Genomic DNA, 18,392 nt, shown 5'->3' on the forward strand with positions numbered 1-18,392 from the left:
AAAACTTTTGAGTAGTGTAACAGGCCCCAGTAGTAGTAACAGGCGCCTGCTTGGAGCCCTCCTGTCCACCATACTTCATTCAAATTAGGCTAAGATGAATATGCAAAAGTTTCTTATTTGAACCAGGCCTTTCCATCTGAATCTCAAGGGCAAGAAAAGGGGAAAGTCACATATTTTTTTCTGAATCTTAAAAGTCAATATCCCAAAAGTTAGTGTTAGTGTGGCAAAACTTTGGTCCCCTTCATCTCCTTAGAAAGGTAGAAAGAAACAGATGAAATTAATTTTAATAATACATTATAATCTAGTATACCCCAAATTTCTTTTCAACATCAGAATAAAAATTTTAATGAGATATTTTGCATTCTCATTTTCATACAAAGCCTCCAAAATTAGTGTGTGTTTTACACTTACAAACATTTCATTTTGGACCAGCCGCATTGTAAGTGCTCATAGACATATGCAGTGAGTGGATGTAGTATTGGGCAATGCAATTCTAACAGAGTTAAAAGTTATTTTTTTTTTAGAATTGATGTGAATTTTATTTATATTTATTTTTGTTAAAATATTTTCAATAGCTTACTTTTACTGTACTTTTTCCATTACCATTTATTCACCTATACCCTCCAACACCTCCACCTGTGCCTCTCCTCTTTATAGTCACCACAGTATTGTCCAAGTCCATGATTTCTCTTTCTCTTTTTCTCTTTCACTAGATTTCTTTATCCCTGTCATCATCCTTCCCCCAGAGCTGTCAGCTTGCTCTCTATGAGTCTGTCTCTGTTTTGCTTGTTAGTTCTTTTAATTGTCATTACCATTATTATTAGTACGAAAATGATGAAATGTAATGTACATTTGCATAAATATTTGTTAAAAGTAATTAGTCAACATTCATCATAATTATTTTCCTAAGGAGGCCATGGGACTTTAAAAAAATTACTTTAAGTTTTCCTGGGTGAATTACTTACAGTTAAATGAGACAGGGTTTGCATCAATTTTGTCTGGTTTTTGTTTGATGGTTTTGTTTTTATAGATGCAAATGCTTTTGCTCACATAGATACAAAATGGAAATAGTGGAAGTTGTGTGATATAGTAGTTTCACTAGTTTTTTAAACTCCCCGAGTTATAATCTTAAATCACACAGTTATCTTTCATCAAGCCTTATTTTAATTATCAACTAGCTGAGCATTCCGTAGGTTCATGTTTTTGTTTGTTTGTTTTGTTGAAGGCAGAGGATTGGAGCCATCTTAATTACAGAAGTCTGTGTTTATTGCTTAGTTGTTAAAATCATTCACTTTCTCAGCCAAGGCACTAATGTGTTGAACTTTGGTGACGTGGAGGTTTCTACATCCTGGCACAATTTTCAGTAATAAGATACTAGATGGGTGGGAAGTTTGCTCCTCATGTGCGAAGTTGGTGAAGGGACCATTGTGAATGGAAGTGTCCTGACTCAAGGCTGGCTTCTCCTCCTCTAGGAAGTTGATCTGAAAGTTGATTGTTTTAAAAACTGTCCAAGTCCACACGTCCAGTAGAAAGTTGTTTGAGTCCCCAGGCCATGCATATCCCATTTTGAAGACTGCTGACTTACATCTCCATTTGAGAGCATTCCTGTTGGAAACGATTATAAAAATTTTTACGAGAACTGTGAATCCAATTGTGCTAGGCATTGGTACAAATACATCAGTTAACTGTGTATTTAGGAGAAAACATCCTGTGTGTTTCAGAATTGTGGTTAAAACTCTGATAGTGAAGGTTGCTATATTTTATATAAGACATAACTGTGGGGATGACTTTTTCCACAAGTCCCCCCCGTCTGCCACAGATGAAAGGAAACAAGACAAGACATGGTCTGTTTGGGGAGGGGAGGTGGCCAGTTTCTCAGGGGAAAAAGGCCTTGAGCCCCTTCCTCCAAGGGCTTTCATTGGGTTGTAATACACAGGAACACAGGGTGGCAAGTATCAAACAGTAGATAACATTTCAAAGAAATCTGAGGGCTTAGTCTGAGTCAATATCAGGAAAGGGGGTTTTGCAGAAACTTTGGGAGACATACTCATTTCCTGCTCTGACCCTTATCAGATGAATGAAAACACTCTTAGCAGAGCAGATTTCACAGGTTTATCAGGAATTCTTTGTGATGCCAGATTTATCCCCAGACACCCTTTACCAAGGTAAGGAGCTACACATTTCCTTATCAGGTATTCAGGCTTAAGTGGATTAGAGCCAGGAAGCACTTCTCCCAGAGGAAGTGGGGAACTTGGGCTATGGTTACATAGCCTGAGGGCATGGGTCTATTATTTGCTGTTTGTTGCAGCCCCTCCAGTCCTTCCATGATGGCCTCTCCAGTAGTCGAGACTGGCTTAGGTTGCCCCCTTTCCCCCCCTGCTGTGAGGAGACTTACCTGTCATGGACTTCCCACCATGCTTTGGGGGAAGAGAAGAAAATGAGGCAGCGTTTGCTACCAGAGACAGACCTTGTCTCCTGTGGCTTGCATTCCAGAGGTCACTTGCTAATCCTTAGGCTCTGGGGTGGGAGGGGGGTGGGGGGGGTTGGGAGGGTTATGGTTACAGTTCCTGAAACCAGGCAGAGCAGTCCACAACAAACAACAAAATGTTATTTTTAAAGTTATCTTACTATTTTTTTAATTTGAGCAAAGCTTTACGGAATCATGTGTCATAGGAGTACTGGTCTTTCACTCTGCTCCTTACAGTGAGGGTTCTTCTTTTCTCTCTTACATTCGTTTTGAAAGTAGAATTTTTAGTATTGCAAAAGATGGAAGAGAAATGTCAATTTAGGACACCACTTTGAAGTGAGGGCATTTTAATCTTAAATTATCCCTGTTAATATTTTACATGCTTATATAGGGAAGGTGATTTGAAGGCGATTAGGAACCCAAAGGCAAACTGATATATTCTAGGACTTTGAATTGGAGAAGAATCTTCCTGTCCTTACATCAAGGACAATGAACTACAGGCAGTGTTCCAAGTAAAGAAGCTTTTCATCTAAGTAGGACTAATGATAATGGTTTACTAAGAAGCCCAGATGTCTTCATGCTGATGCTCAAATCCCATATTAGGTTAGCTACAGTGCTTGAATTTGGAATGCAGAAGCAGTGCTAATCAAAGCATTTATAAGCACAACTTAAAATGATGGCTTTGCTTAATGGGCATTTATACACACATTCCTCTAGATTAGTACTGGCCTTTTTTCTGGGCCAAGAGGCTCAAGCTTTGAATAATTAAAAAGCTTATGTTTTAGGTTGATTTAAAAAATTATTCTACTTCTCTCTTGGTCTACCTGCTCCTGTTATCAGTGGAAGTGGGATTCTTGAGGTGTCTTAAGGAAAAGAATTTACTGACACCTGCACAGAAGGACGTGGCTCTGTAGTGTGATTTATTGAAGATGTACAATTAAGGGAATTGCCCTCCTGACTTCCTAATGTCCCATATTCCTCTGTCTTAGCATGGAAAAAGTTCAAACTTGTCCTTAGCAATGCCAAGACAAAAACCAGTGTCCAGCGTTTTTGCTGTGTATTAAAGCTTAGTCCTTTGGAGACCTCAGGAAGCTGCTAAGCAGTCTCAGTCCCCATCCGGCTAGCTTAGCTTGGACTTTGCCTGATCTGGTAGCAAAGTCCTCATGGCTGCTGGCCAAGTAGCTTCCAAGGCCTCAGGACGAGAAAGTGGAGAGAGAACATGGGAATACACGGGGCCAGTGCATTACCAAGTGGGAGAGAAAGAGCAAGATAGCTTCTTTGTTCTCCTGGGATATTAGCTTGGGCTTGGGACGGACCAGTTGCCTTTTCAGAATGACCAATCAATTTCCCAGGCTTTCATGGGCTTGGGGTGGGTTTAAACCTCCTAGTTAGACTGATAGGCCTCTATGGTCCAGTACCTCTCCCTACATCTTCCCAACAATCTGGTATAGAAATGGGGAAGGGAGGAGCATTAATCCACTTGTTGGAGCAATACTGTAACCCCCTGGGAAGCTATAGCTTCCTGGATAAGTGAGCAAGGCTCATGTCCCCCAGTTTATTAATCTCAGTGTCTAATTTCTGTTGCTCCCCTTCTCAATATCTAGCTAAACACCAATTGTAACACTCCCACCTGTTAGCACAGCAATGGACTATCCATTGTTTTTTGTTTATTTTTAGTCAACACAGCCTTTGAGATGCTTGATCACTTTTCTTGCTAAGGGTTATGGCTCTCCAGGCATGAAATTCGTTTTGTTATTTGTGGTATCTTTTTGGCATCAAGTTAGTTTTTGGTGGTGGAGAATATTAGAAAGACTCCTTTCTTTACTGAATTGCTCTTGCCTTCCTTCCAGCCTCCTTCACACCCTATAGGTACTATGTATCCCCTCTTTCTCCCTTGCTAACTCCTTTCCATTCTTCCCTGAATTAGGTGTATCTTCTTTGGGGTAATAATAAAAATAAAAATAATAAGCATTTTGGAACATACAGTATGTGCCGAGGACTATAGGGATCACATTGCATAAATCTGTGTTTCTCAAATATTTTTATTAGTCTCTGCTTCCGGCGTCTTACATCAAATCTCCTTGTAAATATCTTTCTGAAGACATAGGGCTCTGAGGAACACAATGTGACTACCACTGGTTTGTATGATCTTACTGAACTGTGCAGCTGCTTATTTGGGCATCATTTTCTCCATTTTAAAAATGAAACTGAGACAAAAAGAAGTTAACCGAAAAGCCCTAGGTGAGTGACAGAGCTAGGATCTGAACTCAAGTTTTCGCTCACATATTAGCTGTTGCCTCTGTTAAGCAGTCTCCAGCTGTCACTCAACTGCTGTGTTGTCCAGCACCCTCCATTAGACAGCTCTTTGAGGCTTACTGTTGTGTCAGTAGCAGCTAGCACTGTTCTCATTCCATAACAGGTGCTTCATAAACCAGAATCTTAACATGTTTGTACTCCCAGGAGTATTTTAATCTGTTTTCTACCACTGCTTAACAAATTCATTATTACTGTTTTAGTTTTTTTGTGTGAATTTATTACACTGTTTCCAGGTAGCTCAGAGAATCTTATAGCCATTACAGCACTTTCACTATGTGGATAGTATCATTATTCCAATTTTTACATTGGGAGGACATATAAAACAATGATATTATGAGGTATCTTCACACTACTTTACACAGTAGCTGTATCAATCTGTATTCCCACCAGCAGTACAGGAGGATTCCTTTTTCTCCACGTCCTCACCAATATTGTTTGTTGATTTTATTTTATTTTTTGACGATAGCTATTCTGACAGGTGTGAAATGATACCATATTGTGGTTTTAATTTGCATTTCTCTGATGATTAGTGACATTGAGCATCTTTTCATGTCTATTGGCCATCTGTATGTCTTCTTTGGAGAAGTGTCTATTCAGGTCCTTTGCCCATCTTTTATTTGCATTTTATTTATTTTAAAGCTTATACTTATTTATTAATTTTTAGAGAGAGGGGAAGGGAGGGAGAAAAAGAGGGAGAGAAACACTAGTGTATGAGAGATACCTTGATCAGTTGCCTCTCGCACACCCCCAACTAGGGACCTGGCCTGCAACCCAGGCGCATGTCCTGATAGGGTGTCAAACCAGTGACCTTTAGGTTCACAGGCCAGCACTCATTCTACTGAGACACACCAGCCAGGGTTCCTTTTCCCATATTTTAATTGGTTTGTTTGTTTTGGTATTGAGTTATATGAGTTCTTTATAAACTTTGAATATTAACCTCTTATCAGATGTATCATTGGAGAATGCGGCCTCTCGTTCAGTGGGTTGACTTTCCATTTTGTTGATGGTTTCCTTTACTGTGCAAAAGCTTTGTAGTTTGATGTGGTCCTACTTGTTTATTTTTTCTTTTGTTCCTTTTTACCGAGTAGGTACATCAGAAAAAGTATTGCTACTAGAAAAACCCAAGATTTTACTGCCTATGTTTTCTTCTAGAAGTTTTATGGTTTCAAGTCTAATATTTAAGTCTTGAATCCATTTTGAGTTTAGTCTTGTGCACAATTTAAGAAGGTAGTCTAGTTTTATTTTTTATGCATATCTGTCCCATTTTCTGAATAGGGTGTCCTTATCCCATTGTATATTCTTGCCTCCTTTGTCAGTAATTAATCGATGATAAAGGCACGGGTTTAATTCTGTGCTCTCTATTCTATTCCATTCTCCATATGCCTGTTTTTAAATTGAAAATGGAACTGCTTTATGGCCCAGTGATTCCACTTCTAGGAATATATTTGCAGAAACCAAATTTGAAAGAAATAAGCACCTCTATGTTCACTGCAGTGTTATTTTCAAAGCAAAACTTTGGAAGCAGCCAAGTGCCCATTAGTAGATAAGTGGATTAAAAAGCTGTGCTGCATTTACACAATGGTATACTACTTGGCCATAAAAAAAAAGGGAATCTTACCTTTTGTCACAGTGTAAATGGATCTGGGGAATATTATGCTAAGTGAAATAAGCCAGTCAGGGAAAGACAAGTACCATATCATTTCATTTATGTGGGGAACGTAATGAACAAAATAATCTAACAAACAAAACAGAAACAGGCTCACAGATACACAGAACAGACTGATAGCTGTCAGAGGGGAGGGAGTATGGGTGCTGGGTGAAAAAAGAAGGGATTAAGCAAACATAAAAATAAAAGCCTCATAGACAACAGTATGGTGGTTATGAGGAAAAGAGAAATGGGAGAGTAGGAGAGGGTGAAGAGGGGGTAAGTGGTGATGGAAGGAGACTTGACTTGGGATGGTGAACACACAATACGGTAAACAGATGGTGTGTTATAGAATTGTACCCCTGAAACCTGTATAATTTTATTAACCAATGTCACCGCAATAAATTCAATGAAAAAATCTTGTTATGGCCAGTGGAACTAGGGAATAATTAGCAGAACTGAAAATAAACAATTTTTTTCTAAGTTAGGTGTACTAAAATAAATTGATGAAACTTAGTTTCAGGTCCTTTTCATGGACAAAAGCTGCCATGCACTGATGTGAGGCCTTAATTACTCAGGAATTTATTAAATTCACCCACTTTATTCCGTAGATGAAAAAATACCAAGATTCCATTTCTCTTGACAATCTAGGCATGAAAATCATTCTATGTTGGTGTATAAATCTTAGTATCTACATGAAACTTGGGTTGTAATGCCTTATACTGCATGCTTTAAAAGTTTAGTCAGCTGATTTTCAGTTGTAGTAATTTAAGTATTTTTATTATATTTACATAGCTTTATTATGGCATTTTTCAAATCAACTCTGCCATATTTAGTGAGCACATACTATGTGCAAGGCATTGAATGGTAGATATAGAGCTGTGAGGGATATAGAAATGACTAAGACTTCTGTTTTGTTAGGTATGACAGACTCAGTACCATAACCTACCCTCTTGCTGAAAATCACCAATAAATGTAGGATATAATATTAGAGAAAGACAAAAACATTTTTTTAGAGTTTTAATCATCTCCAAATACTTGGTGGCCAAAATCTAAGAGATACTGGGGACCTAGAAGGTACATTGATCATTGAATTTGGCTTTTGACTTGAGCACATTTGCTTAACCTGAAAAACTTGCATGCTGATTTTTTAATAATTCATTAAATGCAGGAATAGAAGACTAAGCCAGAGCCTGTCCAAGTAGAGCATATAAGATTAAATTAAATAAAAGTGCTTTCCCTCCATGTATGGTAAATAGGAAAAAATTGTCCTCTCGAAGGACTGAAAGGAAAACTGTCAGCTTTGGTGGTGGGGAAGACAAGAAATACTCTCTAAAAATTTATAACCACAATTAAGCCAATATACAGCATTATAGTGAAGTTGCAGAACACTGAAAATAAAAAGACCTTAATTGCAGCCAGAGAAGACATTTAATCTTCAAAGGAACAACAGACTAAGAGTTCATAGTTGAGTATAATGATGGAAACCAGCATTTAGAGGAATGATATTGTCAGTGGGTTAAGAAAAGATAACTGCAAATCCCAAAATATAGTCAACTAAATATCTGGGAAAAGCAAAAGTTTTCTTTTACATAAAGAGAGAGCATGTCAGAGTTTGCCACCAGCAATTCTGAAGGATGTGTTCCAGGAAAAAGGAAGCTCTGTCTCAGTTGGAAGATAGAAGACACCAAAAAGTAAAGAGCAAAGAAGGTGGAAAGAGCAAAGAAGGTGGGAAAATCTAACAGGCATTGACTGTAGAAGCCAATGATATTAGTGTTTTGTGCATTTAAAAAATGTAAGCCCAAGTAAAACCCACATATATGAGGTCTGTCCAGAAGGTATCCACCCATGTAATATGAAAAATAGAGACATTATTGAAGAAGATACAATGTACAAGAAACATCATACATAGGACGATGATGCCCCAGTCCCCTTCACGGTAGACACCTTGGGACCTCACACAGTTCTCCCAGTTGCCATGAGCTGCCCCCTTGTATTTTCCTGAATCTCATGAACGGTTTGAAATCTCATCCCTTTCAAAGGTGATTTTACTTTTGGGAAAAGCCAGAAGTAGCAGAGTATCAAATCTGGACTGTAGGGGGTGATTTGATTGGGTGATTTCACCCAAAAATTCTACACGAGGTGTGATGCATGAGCAGGTACGTTGTCGTGATGGAGCTGCCAATCACCAGATGCCCATAGCCGCAGCCTTCTGAATCATCCAAACAGTTTCTGCAGAGGAATGTTCAAAATCTGATACAGATTCATTGCTCTACTCACTCAGTCATTCTGAATGTAAAGGCCACACAGTACACATGTTCACTCAGTGGTGTCTACCACACCCCCACTGACTAGTACAGTGAAGTTGTCATTGTTCACCCATGCACATTCCAATCCACTCTCCTTGGCTGCCAGATTACATCTATGTCACCCAAACCATTCTCATTATATTAACAATAGCTGGACTTTTTCTGGACGGACCTCATATAATAACAATAGTATCTTATTTTGGAATTATTATAAGATACTTGTATCCTTTAGGAAAATGGTGAAGACTGACTTAATTTAGATTTTATTCTTTACATATCCATGTTAAAGTCTTCAGAGTTACTACTAGGAAAATAGGAATAGAATGTAAAATATTTAAACCAAAAAAGGGAGAAATGAAATTGAAGATAATTAAGGCATGCTTTCTTCTCCACCCTCAGTATCTGGTAAGCAGTGGTAGAGAAAAGGAATAACTTCAGAGGGCTGTCTTGGCTCCAGTTTATGAACCACACAGATTTGTATGGCCTTACATTTCTTTCCACCCTTCATCTCAAAATAAGCTGATTTGGATTGTCTCCAGACTGGAGAAACACTACCTGCAGGTGTCTGCTGCTGTGGTACCACTGCCATGAACTGAGGCGCTGCTAATGTGTGCCAGCTGACAAGCAGAGGTTACCAGCCCGAGAGCTTGCTATACCTCACTTTGGGGAAGCTCTGGCTTCCTTAGCATTTGCCTGGGAGGGCCTGGTAGCACAAACCCAGTGTGTGGGAGTTATCAACACTTGGAAGGGACAATTAACCAATGAAAGGCAGGAGAGAGGAAGAAATCAGCAGATTGTTTTTTCTTGCTACTCCACTAAACCGCACAGTTTCTTCCAAGATCAGTAATTTCAAGCTATAGACCTATCTTGAGAGAATAAGCAAAGTTTGATTAAAAACCCTCTTATATTAGTGCTCCCTCCTTGAATGATTCACTTCCTTTGTCTTTTTTCTTTCACTCATGCTTTCCTGAGATTGTACCCTTTTGGTAACATAAAGATTTGTCTTAGATTGTGTTCTAGTGATGCCAGGCTGAGATGAGAACTTTTAGATACCTATCCATAAGCTGCATTAGTGAATCCTCCAAAAACTATCCAAAATAAACATGTAAACTACACAATAGAAATTTTTCTACCTGTGCAAATGCAGTTTTAAGTTTATTTTCTGCTTCCTCCCTTTCAAACAAAATTGATGCCATCTCATGAGCTCTTGCCATGTAGAAATTTGGAGTCCTGATAGTAGAAAAGCAGCACATATGGATACCTCTCATCTAAGAAAATGGTAAGTCTACAGTAGAGGTACAAAATATGTTTGAGAAATGGACTACTTGGTCAAGTTTGATGGAACACAGAGTATGTTGGTGAAATAGTGAGATGTTCAAATTGAAAGGTTGTGTTAAGGTTTTACTATTACAGACCTAGAATTAAAAGCTAGGTGTTTGAATTTTATATAGTGGATGATGGGAAGTCAATTGAAAGGTTTTAACAGTGGAGCAACAATCAGAAGAAATCAACACATGTATAGATATATAAAGATGTATACACACACATACACGTTTGTACATACATATATATACCTGAGCAAAGTGTTTACAAAAATTTTACCCCTCTATGTTAGAATTTTGCCTTTAGTTCTCTTGCTTTGTTTCCCTGGTAACCAGACAGAGATTATCACTGTGTTACCAGGCAACATTGCTTATGATAAAAGTGATGATAAAAATGACCCTAATTGGTAAAATGCATGTGCACTGGGAGAAAGAATAAATAAACCCTGGAGGGGTTTGCCGTACTTTGAACTCTTCTGAGTGCAGTGATTCTTGTAATTGAGCTTGTCTGTTGTGGGGACCCTGGAAACCGTGCCTATGGAGTTGTTAGAAGAGGTGTTGGTGTGAAGTGTTGGCACCTGTGGGATGTGAGGCAGATAAGTTAGGACAGCTCCTTCACCTGTCCAATATTATCTTCTTGAACCTGAATTACCATTTGTGTAACCATCACAAGGCCTTCCGTGAAAGAGGAATGTCTCACCCTGCCCTGTTGGTTAAGCTGTGTAGGCTGATGACAGTTGTGATCTGCTTGAATGTTTATTTAATGAAATGAAAATCTAATAGTGAAAAGACCACCTTAAATAAGACCCTAAAGCTAGAAATTATAACAGTGATATGACTGACTACTAAAAAACTAAGAAACTTGTATATTAAAAAAGATACTCCAAATAAATTCAGAAGACAATTTAGGAAACATTTACAAATCAGATGGCAGATAAAGGATTAATATCCATAATATATGTCTTACTTGTTAATAAGAAAAATATAAAGAGTGCAATTAAAAAAAGGGCAAAAGATGAGAGTAGGCACTAGACAGAAAAGCAAAACCAAATGGTGAATAGGCAAATGAAAAGATGTTCAGTTGTTGAGATCAAGGGTTATAATACAGCATCACATTCCACATCAGACTAATAATAACACTTTTGGGAGTTTAGTGGAAGGACATGGTAGTATTTACTAAAACTAATCACTTCTCTACCCAAACCTATCCATTCCTCTGGTACTATCCCCTAATAGTAAAAGCACATTATGAAAATATATATTTCATCCAATATATTTATTGGATGATACTACCGACAACAGTGTGAATGTCCAACTGTTGGTAATAGTTGAATAAGATGACAGGTTATTCCATGCACAGCTTAGCAGCCTTTAAAAATTCTGTCTCTACCAATTGACTTGATGGTAATTTCTTTAAAGTGTTGGCATATGTGGAGAGTAACTGGGCAGAGAAGTGTGTAAATATAATCCTGAGTATATAAATAATTGTATAGGTTGCTTTTGATGGAGGAGTTGGGCAGTTGGTGCACAGGGTAGATAAAGAATGAGGTGAAAAAAATGACATCACAAATACATGATTCCATTCATGTAAATTTTATCTGCTGGTATATAATGAAGAGCTACAGTATAGTCATTTATCAAAATGTTAAATGGAAGGTATATGAAGACAGTTTCCAGTGTTTTTTTATATTTCCTTTATACTTTAATTAGTTTTTAGGAAATGTGCTTGTATTTAAATGTAGTATAACTATGTTATATAATTTATAGTATAATAAATATATATTCAAATAAAGAAAAATCAAAACATCTTTTATTAGGGACAGAACTATTTGCTAAGAACTGCTTTGCCTTCTGTAAAGTAGTTTCCCCTTCTCCACATTTTCTCTGTGCTTTCAGTTACCCGTGGTCAACCATGGTCTGAAAATATTAAATGGAAAATTCTAGAAAGAAACATTAAGTTCTAAATCGTGTGCTCTCTTGCACGAGGCACACCATGTAGCACACCATGTAATGTGTACATCACAGCACGTGCATTATCTTTCCCCATCCTGCCCCAGGTGTTTAGCATGACTATGTGTTTAGCATGACCATGCTGTGTATGGTACCCACCAAAGTCTAACAGCTCATAATCTGAGCCCATGTCTTTCTAACCACAGTGCTAATTGCACTTTACGTGCTTTTTTCTGCATACTGCATATCTTCCTTTATTTAAAATGAAGGTATTCTGTCTTGGATGGAGCTCAACATATTTAATAGATTATGTCATTTACCCTTAAGAGCTTTAGGGGGGAACTGAGGTATTCATTGTATATTACAAATTTTCACCTCCAAAATTAAATTTGACTGAGTAAATATTGAGAGCTTCTGACAAGCTACCATATTTTGCCATGTACGATGTGCATTTTTTTGCCTAATTTTTTTAGGGAAAAATAAGGACATCCATTATACATAGGGATAATGATTACACACTGTGGACATAATAATCCCATGTATAATACACACACAAACATGGGTGTGCATCATACACGGGAACACATTATGCATGGCAGAGTATGGTATATATGCAAAACTATAATGTTTTGTGTAGTATGTGTTTATATTTTTTAAAGATAAGAATCATATTTACCTCTGAGCCCTATTTTTACATAATTATATTTCTTTCTGAAGTTTATTCAATCAAAAATAGAAATTTAACAATTTTATTGTATTAATTTTAAAACTTTTTAATTCTTTATCTTTAGGTTATCTTCATTGTAATGAATATGATAGTCTGAGATTGAGGTGGCTGAGGCAGACATTAGAATCTTTCATTCCACGGCCTTTGATAAATGTAATTAAAGTGTCTGAAATGGATGGCAGAGAAATGGGAGATGCCCAGCCTGAAACATTTGACAAGGTATTTCTATTACATTGTGACAAACTCATGGACTCCCAGTGATACTGCTGTTATGTTGCTTTTTTTGTTGTTTTCCATCTGACTCCAGACAGAGCCTGTTAATAATTTTTCAGTACCCTGGGAAATTTTAGTAAAGTGAATGTGGAAGCAGTTTTCATTTGTTGGTCAGTCAGCATGGTCAAAGGAAGCAGCAACATTGGGATTGGAGATTATAGAATTATTTTATTTCCAGGGACTTCAAAGATACTTAGGAAAAGATCACATGTTATCAGTATACAAACATGATGCAGATACTGGCCTGCAGTGCCCGTGGTGTCATGGATGAGATTTGAGACAAATTCACACGGACTACCGAGTTCTGTGGAGGAAAAGGGGTGGCCTGGCCACTCTCTCAAGGGGAGAGACCCTTGTCTAGGCAAGGGTCTGGGCACTCTCTAGGCCCCAACCCTTGCCTAGACAGGCTTTTATTGGATTCATTTAGCACAAGAATACAGGTAAAGTTCATGAATCACTGTCAGGCAGTTTAAGGATCAAACAATAGACAGCAGACAAAGAACCACTGAGGGCCTATTCTGAGTCAGGGTCTATTAGCTAAAGGGCTACAAAACTTTGGGAAACAAATTCATTTCCTGCTCGGGCCTGTATCATTGAACTAAGTGCATTCTTAGCAAAGCAGGTTTCATAGGATTTTATATATCCTTTCTCAGGCCTGAGTACCCTGGGAGCTCACCCTTTCAAGCACAGGTCTGTACCGCCCTCTGTCATTGTTTCAGGATTAAGTCAGGTAGAGGAAGTAAGATAGCTAAGGAATCAGGAGAAATGAGGACTCAGGCTTCTTCGTCAAAGCCGAGGGGTGAGGGTCCATCACTCCCTTTCTCCATAGCCCGCCCAAGTCCTTCCCTGGGGCCTCCACGTGATCTTGCCTGTCTTAGCTCATTCCAGTCTTAGGGAATCTTACCCGTCATTGGCTAACAGATCAAGCATTGGGGGCGGGTTATGAAAAAAGCAGAAGCAGCGCTCGTGCCAGGGAGATGAGCTTCGTCTCCTTAGTTCCTTAGGGTCCAGAGGGGCTCACTCAGCCTTAGCCATAAAGGGGTTTACTTATCTCCTGGTTCCAGGAGATAAACTCCTGAAACCAGGCAGGGTGGTTCCCAACACAAACATGTGCATTGTATTACTCTAATTCAGTAACATTTCATATCAGAGTATGATAGTTGAAGAAAAAGAGAACATTTCAGTAAACTGAAATTGAAATACGAATGTCTTAAAAATATATGCTGATAATTCAGAAATATAATAATATCTGTTTAAAATGAGTCACTTTTGTAAAATGCTTTGCTGTAGTTGTCAAGAATATGAAATATTATTAGACATTGGTAGACTTTTAGCCCTTTTATTCTCACTCCCCAGCCCCCACCACCAAATTCAAAAACTGGAAGTACACAGTAAATTTTGCTTTAAAATATTAGTAAAGAAATGTCAGAAAGAATAATTTACCATGGTGTATTTTTGGCTTTAAAAGAAATATTTTTGCTATTTTTGGTTGTGTTTTACATAGCTTCTGTATATACTTTGTGTCTGAGGATATATTTTCACGACATATTTGTATTTTGTGTCCTCATTCTCTCCAGGTGTTAGTTGATGCCCCATGTTCAAATGATCGAAGTTGGTTGTTCTCTTCTGATTCTGAGAAAGCAGCCTGTAGGATGAGCCAAAGGTGGAAGTTGCCTGTTCTACAGATAGAACTCTTAAGGTAAGGACTACGAACACAAACATTTATTTCAGTTTCTAGTATAATTTAAACAGGCATGACGAAACATGGCACAGGGAAGCCCCCGAGTGGAGGGTTTCCTGTGTTTGTCAGTAGTTATTCCTCTAAGTCTGCACCCAGAAAATTCTTAATCTCTTCCCTTTTAGCTCTCATGCTGTAACATTACTTCTGCCCCTGCCCTGTCAGCAAAATACAGTGTTACCGTGGATTGCCTTGTAAAGGACACAAATTATTTTACTGTGGTTTATAGTTGGTTTCTTACTGGGACCATCCCAAGTTTAGGGTTTATCACCCTGTTCTTTCACCAGAATTTGAACCAGAATGTAGCTTTGGATCAGAATGCTTTTTTTTTTTTTGCAATGAACACATTGTTGTGGATGAATCAGCCTCCTAGGAAGTTATAGTAAATGGTTAGTACCTATCTCCCCTCTAAGAATGTTCTAGAAGGACGTGACCACCTAAAGATTCTAGGTTTCCTTCCTAACAGAAACTTTCTGGGACTGCCCTGGTTTCAAAAAAGATTTCTACTTACACTCTACTCCCAAGTAATCCCTATTGTTTAAAGCTGAATACAGATTCTCTGGAATATTTAAAGTATAGTTAAATGATGTGTTATCACTCACTACTTCTTACATATGGAAGGAGAACGAGTAACAGTTTCTGTGCACTGCTGACAGTGTGCTTTACTTCTTACTTCTGATTGATACACACTAAAAACATCTGCCATTGCTTAAGCGTTACAACCAATACTAATAGGTGGTCTTCTTCTTGTATCAGATGATGTGTTAACTTGTTATGGTGACTTGGTAGTGTCTACCAGAGGATTCTTCTAAATAGTTCATATTGGCAGACTGTATGCCTCCAGTGTCAGCCTTTCATATGGTATAATCCTAAGATATTTTGAAGATTCTCATTAACTTTCCCTTCTGTCGCTTGGGTTGTTGCATACCTTCTGCCCTACACCTTTTCTTACCTAAACTTTCTTGATCTGCCTTCTTAGTTAATTATTTCTGCTACTCTGGGCCTTAAAATTGTTAGACCTCACACCTCACAACAGACAATGAATCTTATGATGGCTTATTAGCATTATGACCTCAACTTTTTTTAAGTTTTGAGTAGGCAGTTAGACTTTCTGAGAATATTCTTTTTCTTCTGTCTATAATAAACAATTCTTTCTTTACTTCTTTTTCTTCCTGTTCATTACTAAGCTTTCTATGTTTTATATTCTTGCTACTGCTTTCTTCCCACTTTGTAACAATTCATTGTGATATAGTCAGATAATACAAGTGCAGTAAAAGCCCCCCTTTTACTGGCCAAAGAAAGAATCAAATGACAGCTTTGTTCACAGGGTTAACTATTACACCTAAGTTTGATGTATAGTCTTTTAATTTTTTCTATAGCTTTTCTTACAACTACATACACACACACACACACACACCCCTTGGGAAAAACATTAAAAAGTAGCTGCTGTCACTGTATGTGTATTGTTCTGAAACTTGGCCTTTTTTTTGTACTTACTATTTCTTAAAGTCTTTTCCTTGTATCTCTTCAACTGTGAAATATTCAGTAAGCTCAGTTTATCATACACTATTATCTACTTTGTGTACTTATTGTTTTTTCACTTTTTCAAACTATCCTTTAAATTGTCTTATTGGATACACATACTAACATTTTCCTTGAAGTGAAATTGAGGATCAGACATTTTGGCAGATACATTGAACTGTTCTCTAAAAAGGCTGTACCAATCTTTACTTCCTCTTGCACTTGACTGTTGACTACTTGTTTCCTTTTAAAAATAGTCTTCCCTTGATTTTTGTGATCATAATGCTGTTTTTTTTTTCTACTTATTTTTTTTTGCAGATAATTAGTTCATTCCATAAATTTTGTGTTTCTTTAGGCTACTGATGTTCTCTCTCTTTTCTATTTATCTGATTACTTCATCTGGTATAAAATGCTGTCTCCCAAATATGGGTCTAAGCTCAGATCTTTCCCTTCTGTCTCAGACCTATATATTCAATTGCTTATCAGAGATCTCCATTTGGAAGCCGCTCAGACACATAAAACTCAGTTATAACTGTTGTCAAGAGAGAACTCATAATTTCCAATGCTCTCCTGTACCCCCCATCGACAAAACAAAAATCGGATGGAAACCCCACCAACCTGCCTCTCCTGTCTTCTGCATCTCAGTAATTGCTGTGCGTACCATTGTGTATTCGTCTAAGTTAGAAGTTCATTTTCATCTCCCCTTACTCATACACAATCTATCACTAAGACATTTCAGTTTTACCTGTTACATGTGTCCCAAGCCCATCCAGTTCTCTTAATTTTTAATAACCTAGTCTAAACCACCGGCATCTGTCACCTAAGTCATTGCAACTGGCTCCTAACTGCCCTGAGCATCTCCAGGTATCAGCTGTACTTCACTCCCCTAAGTAAAGCCACATCTGATCTGAAATGTAAATCTGATCTTGTTATTTTCTTTTTTGAAATCCTTCAGTGGTTCCCTATTGCCATTAAGAGGTCAAATTCCTTAGTATGATATTTAAGCCTTTTGAGGATATGGTTCCTTTTTATTTCACTAGCCTTATTGTCTTGGGATTCTTCTTGCATTATTGTGTTCCAACTCCTCCATATTGTGAGGAGCTCCTCAAGCTCACTTTAACAGTGAGTGTCTTATTTCTGGGGCCAGTGCATTTCCTATTGCTTTAAAAAATGTATCATCAGTTCCTGTGCTTGATATTTGACCAGTACTTGTCTCTCTCCTCAACCTGACTGTAAGCCCCAGGGAAGCAGGGGTTGTCTGATGATTTTTATTCCCATCGTATATTTTGTTGTCAAATATAGAAGGGGGTCAGTACATAATTGTTTAAAAATACTAAATTACAAGGGCTGTGTATTTAGAATTTCCATCTATAATTAAATTTATAGCAAAGTTAATCTAACAAAAGTAATGATATGATCATTATTGTGCTGCATGGTAATTAGGCATAAATGTAAAGCAGTTCACATAATTTATTTTCATTAGTATTGCTTTTACATAACCAAAGCATGGTTTTAGTTTTAATTTAGTTTTTTCCTCCTTTAATGCTTCCCTTAACATCATATAGCATTCCAATCATTATCACGAAGATCATGCATTTATGTAAAAGCTCACATACCCAGGCTCCCATACCCTAACAAATAGGGCTCTTGCTCTCTTCCATTATCTGGCTCCCCCAAAGGAATGGCTTTAGCACCACATCACTTTAGTAGCATATTGACTGGGCACAAAATGAACATCACAATCATAACAAGTGTAGGTTTTTATGTAATCATATGTGATTGGGAAAGACCATCATACCAGCCATCTCCCATTGTTTTCCTTGAGCAGCTAAACTGTATTTCTTGCCTCTGATGCCTGGTCTTTATGAGATGTTTTGGAGCCACTTTGAAGCATAGGAAGCTCTGAGTCCCCTGGCTGTATGATTATAACGTTAAAGGGGAAAAAACAAGATACCAAACTGTAGGCACAGGAAATGGTTCTAATTCTTTGATATCTACAAATATCAGGGGTGTTAAAAAAGATAAAGGAAAAATAATAATTCCAGCCATAATCTCTTTTTTTTTTATTTTCTGACTCCAAAAATTGAAGAAAGTCTAAAGTATTTTTCTGGTCAGGAATGGCTC

General features: G+C 37.7%; 1 protein-coding gene across 3 annotated transcripts in view; it reads left to right on the top strand.

The window, feature by feature from the left end:
- Positions 1-18,392, top strand: part of NSUN3 (NOP2/Sun RNA methyltransferase 3) — a 103,692-nt gene that overhangs the window by 13,258 nt on the left and 72,042 nt on the right. For all 3 annotated transcript variants that reach the window (XR_008391120.1, XR_008391121.1, XM_053662983.1), the window contains exons 4-5: positions 12,801-12,955; positions 14,587-14,708. Coding sequence is in view for 1 of the 3 variants with exons in the window: in XM_053662983.1 (XP_053518958.1) it covers positions 12,801-12,955; positions 14,587-14,708 (277 nt within the window). In the remaining 2 variants the exon portion in view is untranslated. The remainder of the gene's footprint in view (positions 1-12,800; positions 12,956-14,586; positions 14,709-18,392) is intronic.

This window comes from Artibeus jamaicensis, unplaced genomic scaffold (assembly GCF_021234435.1).
Source record: "Artibeus jamaicensis isolate MK-2021 breed Jamaican fruit bat unplaced genomic scaffold, CSHL_Jam_final contig_3113, whole genome shotgun sequence".
In the NCBI taxonomy this organism is placed as follows: Eukaryota; Metazoa; Chordata; class Mammalia; order Chiroptera; family Phyllostomidae; genus Artibeus; species Artibeus jamaicensis.